Source organism: Chrysoperla carnea, chromosome 4 (genome assembly GCF_905475395.1).
Source record: "Chrysoperla carnea chromosome 4, inChrCarn1.1, whole genome shotgun sequence".
Classification (NCBI taxonomy): domain Eukaryota; kingdom Metazoa; phylum Arthropoda; class Insecta; order Neuroptera; family Chrysopidae; genus Chrysoperla; species Chrysoperla carnea.
This window is the reverse complement of record NC_058340.1, coordinates 63,137,826-63,154,194: the sequence shown is the minus strand read 5'-3', so window position 1 is coordinate 63,154,194 and position 16,369 is coordinate 63,137,826. Positions and strand designations below refer to the sequence as shown.

The 16,369-nt window shown below is 28.2% G+C and overlaps 1 protein-coding gene across 1 annotated transcript in view; it reads right to left on the bottom strand.

Annotated features, from left to right (window-relative positions):
- Nucleotides 1–60: 60 nt before the first annotated feature.
- The window catches only part of LOC123299180, a 30,057-nt gene continuing 13,748 nt past the window's right edge, over nt 61–16,369 (bottom strand). The window contains exon 2 of the mRNA XM_044881458.1: nt 61–126. Coding sequence (XP_044737393.1) covers nt 123–126 — 4 coding nt within the window. The 3' untranslated portion in view covers nt 61–122. The remainder of the gene's footprint in view (nt 127–16,369) is intronic.

Sequence of the window (16,369 nt, the reverse complement as noted above, 5' to 3'; positions counted from 1 at the left end):
CTTTTGATATAATAAATATAAGGTGTACAGTACACTGCTACACTATTATTATAAAATCAACGCGGTATTGTAACTTATTAATTTATATGAGTCATATTTTTATGGTGTTTTTCTTGTATTTACTACCTTCAAAAGATTTTTATTTATTTATGGTGTGATTATAAAATATAATTTTTATTTAGTTAATTGTTTTCTCTTGTTAATTATTTATTAATAATAATTAATTTTTATATTCGGTGCGTGCAGAACAAAATTTAGCGCCATTCGCGGAAATATTTATAAGTTCCATATCTGTTCATCATATTGTTAATATGTATGTGTTTTTTAATAAAATGAATTCATTATTTATGTAATAATATTGCTTATATTTTTAAGAATATACGAGCACCAGAGCAATTTTGGATAAAAGGCTTGATTTTTTTTATATGAAGTTGGACTAAGTCTAAATCAATTCTGAAAATTTTGGGGGATTATTTAAATAAATACATGAATTTAAAAGTAGGCATTTTTAACATTGGTCTTCTTCGAAAACGGTTGATGGATGATATGTTTTCATAAATTTCTCCAAAACTAATCGGTGGAAATTTAAAAAAAAAAACTAATTAAATTAAAGTTAAAGCCCTAATAAATTTTTGAAAAAAACCCTTTGTGCTCGACTAATTAAGGATGTATGAGCACGGTAGTGGGAACACAAAATTAAAAAATATATTTTTTTAATGTTAATGGTGAATTATGTTATAACTTGACAATATAAGACGAAAAGTTAGAATACAATTTTTCGATATCTGAAATAATTTTCAAAATATCGATAATTGCAAATTTTGTTTAATTATTTAGCTTTCGATATTACGAAAACCAAGGCAGATATCGAAAATTTGTATACTTAATTTTCATCTACATTCATGAAGTTATAACAAAATTCATCATCAAAGTTGAAAATTAGGTACAAATAATTTCAACGCTAAATCTAAACTTGCCTTGGCGCTTGTACTACCTAAAATAAATAATATTGTTATTTAAAAATATAGGCAATATCATTACATAAATGATGAAATAACTGTGAAAAATTCATTAATATTATTTTTATAAACAAATTTTTAAATAGGTGTTAAAAATATTTTTGTATACGGCGATAAATTCGGTTTTGCACAAAACGAATACTTAAATGTTTCAATATAAATAAAACTAAATATCCCTTCTATGTTTTAACATATAATAACCTTGCAAAAACTAATAGATATTCAAAGATATTTCGTGGAATATTTCATTAATTTTTATAATTTTTGAGATATCTCGAATATCCGGTAATATCTGATAGTATTCAACGAATATCCGACGTTTTTTTTTTTTTAGACATTCGTTGAGAAAATCTATAAATCTGCTTAGTTTTTCGTATTTTCCAATATTAAGTAAAATTCAGTTGTTAAATCAATTTGTTATAGTTTATAATGCACAGGTTGTACCAAAATCAAGGCATCAAACAAGCAGTCAATTCAATTCTTTACTCCAATATGTTGGGGCCTAAAATAGCCTGGCAGATGATTTAAATAGTTCAGATGATTTAAATAGTGCATTCAAATCATCTGCCAGGCCATTTTGGCCCCCACCAAATCATGTCAGGCGATATTTCGTGTGATTGAATATTAGACCTTAAAATGGTGTGGGTTTCAAAGTGCCTCAGAACATTTTTTACATAGGAAAAATTGCCAACTAAAATCACCTGCCAGACTGTTTTAGTCCTCACCAAATCATGTCAGGCGATGATATTTCGTATGATTGAATATTAGACCTTAAAATGGTGTGGGTTTCAAAGTGCCTCAAAAACATTTTTTGCATAGGAAAAATTGCAAATTAAAAATTTCATAGATCACTAACGCCTCTCTTCCCAGCGAGGTTGTCGATTTCACCATCTACACATTCGCAAGTTATCAACTTTAATATTTTCAATGTGCCTCAAATATGTACTCAAAAAAGCCACTCAGCTCTCCAGCTAATAAAGAAAATGATGCAAAATGAGTCAGATTGAGATGTAATTGTAGGTGTTTCATTTATTACAATTTTGACATTAATTTATATTGCATATATGGTTATGAATCATTTGATAGGTAAACAAATATATGATTATTATTTATTTATAAATATTATTAAATAATTTTGGGGAAAACTACATATTATTTAAATACTTGTAAATTAAGATAATATTGTATAAATTAAAAGAAAAAAAATTTCATAACTTATATAAAGAATATATGACGCATTTATATTTTTTTTTAAATATTTAATTTATAATTTTTAAAAACAAAATTTTGATTTGTATAAAAATAAATTTCGAACTTTTAAATATGCCAATTTTTTCTGCAATTAAAATGTCAGCACCTAAGGAAGTACTGTTTTTGGCAAGAAAGCGTGTGTATTTTTCCGAAATAAATTTTTGGTGGCTTTTTATTAGCAAAATCAACATTTTGAAGTACTTTTTCAAAAATAGTGGAATACCCTATTATTAAGATTTCAATAGTTTAATTCTGACCCACAATTCAATATTCTTCGCTATTACAAGTTATAACTTAATTAAAGGGTGTAGAAACTCTACATAAATATTCACAATAAAGATGTTATTATGAATAATGTCAAGAAGGCTGCTTAGAAAAATTAGAAATTGAATACAAAATGTTCCAAGTTTTGCATAACGTTATTGTATTTGCAATAAATCCAGTGGCGATTGGGAATTTTTTTTCTCAAAACGGGATGATAGAACATCGCTGGTTTTTGTAATTTATTTTTATTTAAGAAGAAGGATCCTTAGTTCATAGCTTTGACCACCGTGTATAAAGTATCCGTTGTCGAACGTCCCTGAAAATGTTTATTTTATAGCCATAAGAATTCTATCCACAGATTTGTAAAATGTCAAACAAATCAGAGTTTAAAAGGACAATTGACTCAACTCTATAAAACTTAAAAATGACATTAATCCGTATATTTATTTATATTATAAAAATTTATTCAGACAAGAAACATACGGCGATTAGCCTCGAGTATCGATACATACTACACTAGAACAAAAAAAATTGACTAATCACAGAAAAATGACATTTATAAATTGGCGTTAGTCCATGTGATATTTTTTTTTGTATAGAGAATTTTCTTTAAGAAAATGAAGCTATTATTTTTTTTTACCGATGATCACAAAATTTTCTTGAAATGTCCGTTGATCCTGTCATGCAGAAGACGAACAAGACCTTTGATAATTAAAATACATAATAATATGTATTACTAGCTGCACCCTGTAGTGCTATCCGCGATTAAGATAGAGATTTTGAGTTTTTATCGTCTTTAAAAAACACGATTCCTGTATGCTATCCCATAGGAATCATGCTTTTTTCCGGTATTAAAATTAGCCTAAGTCATTTTTGACCCCTAAACTGCCACTACCTTTGCAAAAAATCATGTCGATCTCTAGTTCTTTGAAAAATTAAAACATATCTATCCCATATATTTTACCGGGATAAGTAGTCTATGTGCTATTTCAGACTATAATCTATCTCTGGGCCAAATTTCTTACAGATCCGTTCTGGCGTGATTGAGCAATGCCGATTTTCCACCAAATGGTGTTTAACCTCGTCTATAACAGAGGCCACCCACATCATTGTTTTTAATCTTTATTTATTGCTTAAACTACATCCGAATACCTATATAATTAATTTTATGACGTGGGTGGAGTCGGTTACTTCGTTCTTATCCAAGCGACGATAGTTTGGTCAATTTATCGCGTCATTAACTTTTTTGTTTCACACTGCCGCTGCTTGGATTAGAACCCGCAACCTTCCAGCCAGTAGTCAAAGCAAGTTAAGACACCTTAACAATTTCGGATTACTAGCGGTTTTCCACTAAACGGACATTTGAGTTTTTGTTAAATTACATTGCCGATCTTCCAAAAGTTTTGAAAAAGTTGCAGTTTTGTTGTTTCGACGCGAGATTCTGTTTTGTTTTTGTTTGTTCGTTTAGTGGATGGTAGTTCATCCATTCATCTATCCAAACTTTCACAATTATCATATATATCAAATTTGGTTTCATTTAAGTAAAATAAGTCGCTTAAACTACGCAGCTCCTGGGTGCTGCATTTTTTTGTTTGTAATATCAAAAGTAAATATGACAATGATATTTTTAAATATTTTAATTATTTATTATTATATCAAATCTGTTATTTCTATCTTTCTATTTTATTAACCTTGAAGTGTTGAACGTATACTGTTTATAAATATAAAAATTTTATAAAAATGTGTTTAGTAATAGACAAAGAATTACTTATAGATCGTAGAACATTATTGTTTTAAGATAGAAGTCAAGGATAATCAATTATAATTACTGTAATGTATTAAGAGGAAAAAAATAACATGAGCAATAACAAGTGTGAATCAAGCCTGTATGCAATTGGCTTTCTTTTGGAAGGTTGAGCATTTAACAAGGTTTTTACTGGTATTGCGATTGAGAAGAATAGAACCTTTTAATATCACCTCTTATAAGTCTTGTCAGAGAGAAAATTTTCTGAATTCGGAAGACAAACACTGAAGACTTCGCCTGGCAATCTTCTGTATTTGCATATAAAAGAATAACTGACTGAATAAGAAACAATTTAACGTACAGCCCAAATTCCTGCGGCTAGAACCGTGAAAATTTGGATGTGGGTTTTTTGGCACTGTTGGTGAGCAATAAGGAAGGATTTTTGGAAATTTAACTTCTGGTGGTGAAAGTTTGTATGAAAATTCACCATTTTTGAATCTATTATGATTTAATTTGATATAGATGTGTCTTATGGAACATTAATGGATAGTAAGGAATAGCTAAGGCTACTAGTTCCGCACCAAAAATTTAATACTCATGAACTTGTGAACAAAAAAAACATACGTGAGAGCAAGGAAAGGCCATAACGCGGTAGTGTTTCTTTTTAAAGTTGAATTTACCCAGCGAAGCGGATGAGTATCTTCTAGTACTCCTGTAAAGCCGATCACGTTTTAGAAGCAAAACGAAGTTTTCCCTTGTAGTAACTTGTAACATCGTAGAATCTGAATTTCTAACAGTCAATTCAATTTTGAATATGAAATTCTAAATTCTATAAAGGTGTTGCTGAAGATAAGTTAACTTTGAAGTTGAGATGAGTCGAGACAACATAAAACTTTTGAGAGTATGCGAGTCGAAAAATTACAATTTTGGAGCTTCAATAAAGTTCTCTACGAGTCTTCCTCTGTTCATAGTTTTATTCATCCAACTATTTTTAATTTGATTTTTTGGATTGAACGTCTTTTTCTTTTACTTAGAGTCTTTAATGGTACGTATACGGCGGCATACGGCGTATATTCTGTAGTTTGATTTGACAAGTTAGCGCATACCACGTGTTTACCGCGCATACATTTTAGATTTCTAGCGTATATCCTCGCATTTTTACGACCTGTATAATTTATGCCTTCTTCTATTTTACAATTACAGCTGCACTGTTCTTACTTGCAGTTTGCACATATTTTTCTATTTCATTCAAAGATATTTTTGCATTAATGTTAGAGGTATGTATTCCGGTGCTCGGAGATCATCATTGTATAGCAGATAGTTCTGGTATGGAAAATAGTGAGCTAATATCTTCCTTATATTCCATTTTTTCGCGAGCTATGAAATTATATGATTCAATCTCTACCATTATTGCTTAGAAAAGCTTTTTAGGATGAAATTAAATGTTACTTTTACCGACTACGTGGTACTGAATGTTGCAGTTATACACAGTAACATTTATAAGACTCATATGTTATGGAATGTAATTAGTATGTAAATATTTGTCCCTAGTGAATTACATTAATTATTATAAAGTGTAATTTTTTTATTTTCTTTTGTTTTTAAAAAGAAAAATATAGTCTAAAAGAATGTTTAATAAACAGATAAAAATGTCTCACCGCTGAGATAAATTGTTTTGAATTTATTTTGAGTTCTGTATACGTGCCCCAGCTTTGAGCTTATAGTGAAAATCTCGTGATTTAAGGTAGTACTAGCGCCAAGGCAAGTCTAGACTTGTGGTTGAAATTATTTATACCTTATTTTCAACTTTGATGATGAATTTTGTTATAACTTCATGAATGTAGACGAAAAATAATTACAAAATTTTTCAAAATTTGCCTTATAGTTTTCGAAATATCGAAAGCTAAATAATTAAATAAAATTTTCAATCATCCATCTACCGTTTTACCATAAAACCAATGTTAAATAGGCAATAATAAATACTTTTGAAGTCATTAATTTATTTAAATAATAGGATTCAGAATTTATTTAGATTTACTTTATATTATTTTAGATTTTGTGCTCGTACATCCTTAACTAAAATCGTTTCTATCCTATCCTAAATTGAGTAGAATTTAAATTAATAATATCGAAATTAAGAAGTTTAAGAAAAAATCATTTATTTCAAAATTGAAATTAATAAATTTAAGATGAAAACGTGCGGTATTTTAAAATGTAATAATAATCTTAATTCCAGAGATTTTCGTCATAAAATCCGTGTAACATACGCATTTCAAAAGTATATAATTTAAACACATTCAAATGAGAAATTATACGTTTAAATATGTTGACACATTCAAAATTAATTTAAAAGAATTCTGTGCTCCGTAGAAAAAAAAAACATTTCAATTTTGAAACTGTTGTTGGAATATAGGTATATAATTCTAAATATAAATCCAATACTTCTTGTAAGAGTCTTACTTCTTGTAATAGTCTTGAAGTCTCATCTCCACGAACAATGCAATGTCGCTGAGGACATTGTGAACACAAATTGGAGGAGACTAGTGACACAAATTTAAAAAATATATATTTTCAATTTTGATGGTCAATTCTGATATATCATCCCTAAAACATCTACTGCAGGGCGTTAATAGAATGCATGCAAGAGTTTAAGTAGGTGTTCAAAGTTTTCGCTCTAAAACTAATAAAAAATTATTACACAAACATTTCGAGGTACCTAAGTACGGTTTTTCATCTATTTTAAACTATACTGTTTGTAAACCATATCGTTAGCCATTTGTATTATATGAAGTAAGAAGAGTTCTAACGGACGTTCTTATGTATAAAACAAAGAGGGATTTTATGTTTGTACATGAACTCCGGTATGACTCATCACTTGAAGTGATGAAGTTGTATGTGAAGTTGTACACATACAATACGAATCACTCACAGTAACACATAACCATAACACACGATAACATAAGTTAACATTCCCTCTTTGTTTTATACATAAGAACGTCCAAAAAATATTACTTCATATATTTTATATGAAAAACGAGATAGCTTTCAAGCGGTATAGAATCTTTTGTAGATTTGGTACCATTACACTTAATAAGTATTATTTTATTTTTTTTATTATTATTTTAATTTAGTTTAACGGAACTTGACGTCAATAGAAGAGCAGCGTAACAAAATAACAGCGTTAGCGAGACATATGTGTGTGTGTGGTGCATATTGAATACAACACCAAACGTTAAAAATATGAAAATAGTTTTTTAATGCCATTATAATAATATTCTTCACACAATTTTACTTATAAAATGTTAAATTCACTAATAAAACTGAAATACTTTATTTTTGAATACATTAAATGCATTTTATAGACTGGTTGAAGTCAAGTAAATTCGGAAAATTGTGGTTTAACTGTATTCACTTTTGGAAAAACTTTTGATACCTATCATTAAGTACGATATCGTTACATAGGTCTTTCATATAATAAAGTATTCAGATGTTTCTTTTCTGGCGCAAATATTTTCCAGGCATAAGCTCCTCCAAAAGAAGTGTGTTGTTGTCATCTTAAATATTTATAATCAATGTTCAAAAATAAAATTAATTTCTTAGTTATTTTAAAGCAGTACAACCGCCAAGGAAAGTTGAGACTTGCGGTTGAATTTATTTGTACTTTATTTTCAACTTTGATGATAAATTTTGTTATAACTTCATGAATGTAGACGATTTTATAAATCTATGGTAGAAACTATTGCTTTATAAATTCAGATTTTCACTTTAAAACTAGTTAACGAAACCAAGTTAAAATTAATTCCTTTGTGTTGATTATTAGTCATTTTGTTATTTACTATGTCTAGTCAAATGTTTACACGTTTAAATTTTTATGCTTACGATATAAATACGATTATTTCATGACGTCAATGTAAGATATGTAAAATATGTCTTGTAATTGAACAAAAAATTGGTACAAACATTATAAATTGTAGAAAAAACAAATACAAAATGTGTTTATCATATGTCAAAAATATATAAAATGCAATTGCATCAATAATAATTAAGCTTATGTTGCTCTAAATCCTGGTTTTAATTTGTTTTTGTTTTTAATCTCATTGGTAATAAATAAATACGTATTTTAGTTTAGAATATCATTTGTATGTTGCAATTTTTACGATTATTATTGCAAAACGAAAATAAAAATAGGTGTTGGAATTTTGATGATACGAAATATTTCGTAATTATAATTTTAAAATTTTTTAAGCACTTGTCATATCGAAATTTTGTCATATTACATTATTCAATAATTATTTTTGAATGATAATGATTTGTTATTAATACCATTTTAAAGAAAAAGTGAAATTCGGAAAATTTAAAAAACCCCATACAAATTTTTCGTATACGGCACCCTAAACTCTCCATTTAATTACCTTTTTAACCCCCGAACTAAAAAAAGGGATGTTATAAGTTGGAACGCTATGCGTGTGTGTGTGTGTCTGTCCGTGGCATCGTAGCGTCTAAACGGATAAACCATTTTTTATGTTTTTTTTTTGTTTCGTTTGAAAGGTAATATAATTGAGAAAGTTCTTAGCTATGTTTCAAGTACCAGTTTAGAATTCCGCATCGGAAAAACTAAAAAATTGGCGATTATCTTGAAAATCGACTCTACTTAGAAAAGGCTTTAAGGAAAAAGGTGGTTTAATGGAATGTTCTGAAGATATGTTTCAAGTGCGAGTTTAGTAACAATGGTCGGGGGTTTTTTAAATTTTGTAAATATCATTATTCCTTAGCCATTATTCTTAAGCCTTTTCCAAACTAGCCGGATTTTGAAAATCATCGCCAATTCTCTAGCTTTTTCGTGTACGGAACCCTAAAATCGCACTTGAAACATAGTAAAGAACATGCTCCAATAAAGTAACTTTCAAAAGAAACAAAAAAATCAAAATAGGTTCATCCAATTGAGCCCTACGATGCTACAGACAGACAGACAGACACACACACACACACATAGCGGTCAAACCTATAACACCCGTTTTTTTAATTCGTGGGTTAAAAAATATTAATTTATGGGTTTTATGGGAACCGACTATAGAAATTGTTGCAATGATTAAAATTGAAATAAAACTTTTTTGCTGAAAGTTATTCCAGTGGGTCTTTTTCTTTATTCTCAGATGAAATAAAAATTGTTTCACACGATCTATTAGGATATGAACATAAAATTTATTAGGACATAATTTATATTCACAATTGCAATAAGGAAATAATTTTTCTTTACTAAAAAAACACCAAAAACTTTCTCCTAATAAACACACAATGCTACACTAAATAATTTGCTACTTGATATTTAAAAAAAATAAAAAATTAAATATCAATTGAAAGTTTTTAAAATTATATTACAAACACGAAATGATCCACTTTATAAATTAATTATTGATTTATGGATAATAACAGTTATTAAATTTATTAGACGATTTTTAATAATTTTATAATATTTTATTTTAAAAGTAAAATAATGAAAAGGTATTATATATATATTTTATTTAATTAGTTTTGTGACCTACAATATGTTGTAAGAAAATTAATTTAGTAATTAATTTTATTAATTTTAAAGGTAACAAAAATAAAGGTCATTTTTTTGTCTACGATCTTTAAGCTAAATTTTTATTCAGTTGCAATAATAAAAAAAAAATTATTATTTGTATACATAATATAAATTAATAGAATCATATTTTAACGATTAGAAGAAAAAATTTATATAGAATCGCTTCGAAATAAAAGCTTTTCGTCTAGAATTTTAGGCGATATTTCAAAAACTATTCACCCCACTGTTTGAACTCGATTTTTGTATTTTTTAGGTCAAAGTCACCTTTATGTACTTCAAACTTCATCAAATTAAAAAACAACTTATTTTCTTTTCGATTTACATAAAAATCATTCTCCAAAGTAATTTTAACTCCAAAAATACAAAAATTGGGTCTCGTGCACGATTTGACACGTAGTCTAATACATTTATATTTTTGCTATTGTTATATAGGAATAAGGAGTTTAATCAAATTTTTTTGTCTCCGATTTTGTTAAAAAATTTTCCAGTGAAAAATATTTTTACGATTAAAACATCAAAGTGTTTTTGCGTTTTTGAACCAAAATTACTCTATAAAAAAATATTTTTAACCAAATCGTCGATATTTCGGAGCAATTTCAGTCGATATTTCCGAAACTTATAAGGATGAACGAGTTGACACTCTGTCTACACTGTCTACACTCCATGATATTTTCTTTGAATCTTTATAAAGACAAATTTCATGTCACGGTCTTTCAGTGTATCAATTAGCATAAGATCACATTAGAAAAAGGAGTGTTTGTTTTTTTCGATACATTTTATGCAAATGACTAATTTTTTTGTTGAACTAAATTTTTGAATACTTATAAAATAAATTTTGTTAACTGTATTATTACACAACATTATATAGGTACTAATTTCACTTTATTAATCATGAAAAGAGGATGCATGATTCATATTATAATAAATACATAAATCTTTTTACTAAGAAATCGAATCGGTAAGAGATCAATGATCGTTTTAAAATCATCTATTAGGTCTATGGTCAGACGTAGTAATTGATAGTCATTTCAGAACGGCTAGAGTGCCCACACATAAACCTAATGAGAATGGGGATCGGACTAAATTTTTTTTATCACTTCAGATGAAGAATTCTCACTTCAAGAATAGAAAAGTGAATTTGGTTTTTAAAAATCATTACAAGTATGCAAGATATGAACGTTTAAAATTCCTAATTAAACTAATAGGTAGACACCCATTACTGACGTCATACGTGAGTATCGCCATATAAAGATTACATACATAAAAAAACTTTGTTTTGCTGAAACGAGATGGGAAACCTTTGAATGCAATCTTTGATTGCTTATAACTTCTTTTAATCAATTTTAATTTCTCTTTCAAATTTTGTCATGGTATATCAAGTCTAGTTTTACATTTTTATGGGTAATATAGCCAATTCGACATCAGGATTATAACCTAATGGCTCCCGATTAAATTGTCTGAATTTTTTATATGTTGTAGTTCGAAACATTCTAAACAAATGTCCCAATGGGCACAACGAAAAATAACAACAGTTTTGGAGTTATTAAGTTATTAATACTTATAGGACGATAACACAAATAAGAATTTAAAAAAATTCAATTTGGAGTCTTGGACAAAATGATTTTGACATTTTTTATTGTTATTATGGCAATTTTCGTACTTTAAAGAGTTTTTAGGCTCGACCTTGGCAACATTATTTCAAATTTTCACCCGTTTTCAAATGTCCGTCAATTACTACGCTTGGTTCTAGACATATATCTATCTATACACGGTTAAATACAATATTATATTTATCTAAATGTTATTTTTAATCTAAATTACATATTGTTCGTTAAAAATTTTATAAACTTAAAGTGCATTTGCATATTTATAAAATTAATTATATATCGCTGCACAAACATATTGTTTAAATAAAAGCTATATATATTATTTTTATTCATAATGCATTTTGTTTATAAATTATATTCGGCATTTTTTATTTTAAAATAAATAATAATTCTTCGGCTATTTTCTTATCTTTATAAATCCTATATTATATAAAAACGATCTCTTAATGATCTCTTTCAAACTATTAAAATGATATAAGTGGCGGATCCAGGATTTTGGGGGTTTGAAACCGAAACCTTCAAACCCATCCCCTCCTCGTAGATCCGCTCCTGAATGATACAGAACTTACGATTCTATAAGTAAAAAAATCGTATAAGATGTTTTCCGATTCAATGTACATACATCTACGTTGGGCTAAACAGCAACAGCTGCCCCGATGTGACACACTTAGTAATTATCCACAGGAAAGCACTATATCTTTTATCCTTAAGAACTTTAAAGCTTTTCAGGAACAGCAGAACTGTAAAAGAGATTTGACGTCGACCGATTTCAACTCTGAGAGTTCTCAAAAAAATGACTCACCCAAATTAGTCCGTCTTCTCATAGTATATTTCATATACCATGTGTGTTTGTACCATCTGGGCATATACATATCTGTAGTATGACAGAATACATCCGTTTAGTAATGCATCTAAGCGAGAGGTATTATATACATGTTTTGTAAGACTACAGATACGGTACGACAGATATTCTGTTGTATGCATGTAGAGAGTGGGAGTTTTGTTGCATACAAATATTATTAATTGACTAAATAACTCCCACTATCCAAGCGTCTTTCAACTCATGTTCAATACATGTATATAATACCTCTCGCTTAGATTCATTACTAAACGGATGTATTCTGTCACACTACAGATATGTATATGCCTAGATGGTACAAACACACATGGTATATATACATGATATAAAAATCAAGCTTTTTATTTAAAATTGTCTTGGTGCTCTTACATCCTTAATGAATGAAACATCGATGGTTTTTTTTGATAAGTAAAATGTATCGTTTGCATCCTTACTACTAGTATTGAGATGAGTATTTTATATTACGGCAAGGATTAAAATATAATAATGATTTTGAAAAATGACTAATACATATTTATTTCCTGATTATAAAAATAAAATTCTTTTGTCTTTACATATTACATTTAAAGATACGTAAATGGTCTTTTTAAAACATCATCGTACCGCGTTGCTCACATGGGGAGTCTAAATCATGTGTTACGGAAATGCATAGCAACAATAAAAATTCATTCACTAAAATCCAGTTTTTGTTAAAATTGTATAAATTTAGCACCACCATCACTAAAAACCGGTTACTGGACGACGACTGTAGATAATTGTGAATGAAATAAATATGCGTTTTGAGTCATCGCATCCAATATTGAAAAAAAAAATCTTTTGTTCTTCTTATACTGAATTTCTTGTATAAAACAAGAGTTATTACAACTAACAGCTGATTATTTTAATATCTTGTACATACTCAAAAGATATTCTACAAATCAACTTATTATTTTTAAACGTTGTTAAGGTTGTGCGAGCACCAAACCAATTTTAAATAAACAGGTTGACTTTTTTATTAAAAAGAAGTTGGACCAAGTCTAAATCAATTCTGAAAATTTTAGAGAGGAAGGGAGTTGCCTGATTATTTAAATAAATGAATGACTTCAAAAGTAGGTATATTTAACATTGGTCTTATGGTAAAATGGTAGTTGGATGATATGTTTTCATAGATTTTTCCAAAACTGGTCGGTGGAAATTAAAAAAAAACTATTTAAATTAAAGTTAAAACCTTAATAAATTATTGAAAAAAAAAAAACAAAAAAAAAACGCTGTGACCGATTAATTAAAGATGTATGAGCACGGTAGTTCGAAACAAACGCTTGATTTTAAACGGTCTATTTAAGATTTCTTGTCTTCAGTTTATGAAAAAATAAAGAAATACAAATATTATTTATTCCGAAAGTAAATAATAACCTAATATTTTTCAAAAATCTAATTTTATACAAAAATGATGTTAATAACCTCGGTGCGTCTAAAAAAATTATTACTAACGTTTGCGTTAAAATATTATAAAAACAACTTTAAGTGCATAAATTTTGTTAAGTGTATATTATTAGCGAAAAACATTTATTATTATTTATATTATGATTCAGAGTTCAGATTATTAGCTGAGAGACCGGTTGCTAACAACAATTTAAACTAAAGTCTGTCATTGATATAGTCTCCCCCAATACAGACATTTATATAGTTTAGAGTGACACCAACTTTCAATTTCCAACTCGACTTAGCACACTAGGTTTAAGAACAGTCCATATTTGTAACTAGTCAGAAATAGAAGAAAAATTATATAAATAGAGGAAAAAGAACGGCATGCACGTTATCGTTTTAATTTTTATTGGTTTCGAGGTTAAATCAAAAAAAGTGCAACAAAGAAAAGACCCCAAAATAAACTAAAACTTTTTCAATCGATTCAGTTTTATCATTTAAAAAAATGAGTTGCGAAATTATTTGAAGTTAAAGAAAGCAGAGATAATTTAAATTAATTACAATGCAATTTGTATGTTATGTCATAATAAATATCCTTATCAAACCAAACATAATGTACTCACATATTGGGTTGACGACTAAATCAGAAGTAGCTATAAAATTAAATTCTTTAAACAGGTGTTTGCCTTCTAAAATTAATACCTTAAATTTTCAGAAAAAATATCATGCAAATAAAAAAAGTATTCGCTATATTTATAATGTACCAACGTACGAAAGGAATACAGCTCCTACCGGGTGTCCCGCCATGCCTCTCGTTCTTTATTTATTTATCAAGTAACAAGCTACATTTGTATGAAATATTTTTCCGCCAAATTAGATTACGACGAAATATGTCGAGCAAGGTTTCCATTTTATAAAGCATAACGTCTTAATATCAATTTATCAATTCTCTTTCTCTTACCTCTATTTTTCAGTCTCTCGCACTAAAAAATGGTGGTAATAGGAAATTAAAGACAATCATCACCTTTTAAAATAGCTATATGCTGTCTTTATCAATGGCAGACACTAATTTATAAGAAAATTTAAAGTGGTGTTCAACAATACATTACGGCCACCATATGTGCAATAGTTATGATTATTATAAATTAAAATAAATTTAATTTTTGAAAAATAATTATTTAAATTGAATAAATAATAGTAACCCAAATAAAAATATAAAATATTATATTTCATTAATTATATATATTAGTAAAGGGCATATAGTGGTGCATTTCGTGTAGAAAAAATTATCGTATAGAACTTTTTAAATTATTGATGCTCACCCCTTACAACCCCCAACAGCCCTTTTTCGCATTAAAAAGTAGCCTGTGGCTTTCCTCAGCCTCTAGACTATCTCTTTACCAAATTTCATTTAAATCGGTTTAGTAGTTTTGGCGTATTTGCGAAACATACAGACAGACAGAGAGAGTTACTTTCCCATTTATAATATCCGTAAGGATTGACGATGATTGCATTAGACATCACATCGGTTATGTTGGAGTTATTTAGCTAAGTCTTTTTAATTTTTAGAAAAGAATTAATATCGTAAAAAATTATATGCAACTATAATAGAGTAGCGCATATTCCATGGTAACGATACACTACTTTAATTATAGAATTGTATGGATGCATATATAATTGTATGGATTGCATTTATGACATACATTGAAAATTTAATAATCTACTGTTACATAATCATACTAAATAAAGATTTTCGTTGGTAGAAAATTTTCATTACTTCAATGCCACATTCATCCAAATGCCATTTATCATCATTTCCCGAAAAATATCATCTTCTTACTATATTAAGAATTGATTTTTTAATGTGTAAAAACGAATATTATTTCTTGAAATAAAAATAATTTAATATACCTAATACTGATTTTCCATTTTCCCAACAAGGGTTATTAATATTTATTGTAGCTGTATTTCTTATGACGCGTTAGTCGGAGGGGTCCTTTTTCTATAGTTTATTATATTGAAATATTTATAGTATTCTCAATAGGAACATGGTCTTGTGATTACGGTGGCCACTCCACATGCATAAGGTCGTCAGGTCAAAACCCATCTACATCAATAGATTATACATAAATAATAGCGAAATGAACATAGTTCCTATCGGGTGCCCGACGACACCTCTCACTTTAAAAAAAAAAAAATATTAAACCAGTAAAAAACCATTCATTACCTTAAAGCTTGCAAACACCTTTTCTTTATTTCCTCACAAACATAAAAATGTAACTTGGATCACAATGGTTCTACCATCCAAAATAAAAGCCATACGTATATTCAATATTGTACCAATTTCAATACTTTTTAAATCCGGTTGGAAAAAAGTAATTTGTCTTACAATTTTAGCCATGTTGAATGCCAAGAAAAACATGTGTATAGATTACAAAGAAAACATTATTAATTTTCGAAAGAAAGAAAGTTGTTAATGATCGAAAGATCAAAGCCCACAATTATTATTTGACCATATTAACCGTATTTTAAAAACTTTGACATCTGCATCGGTGACGCTCAATATGAAAAATTACAATTCATCGAGTTGTAATTTCTTCTAAACTATAATACATAAATTAGATAGATGGCCAAAAA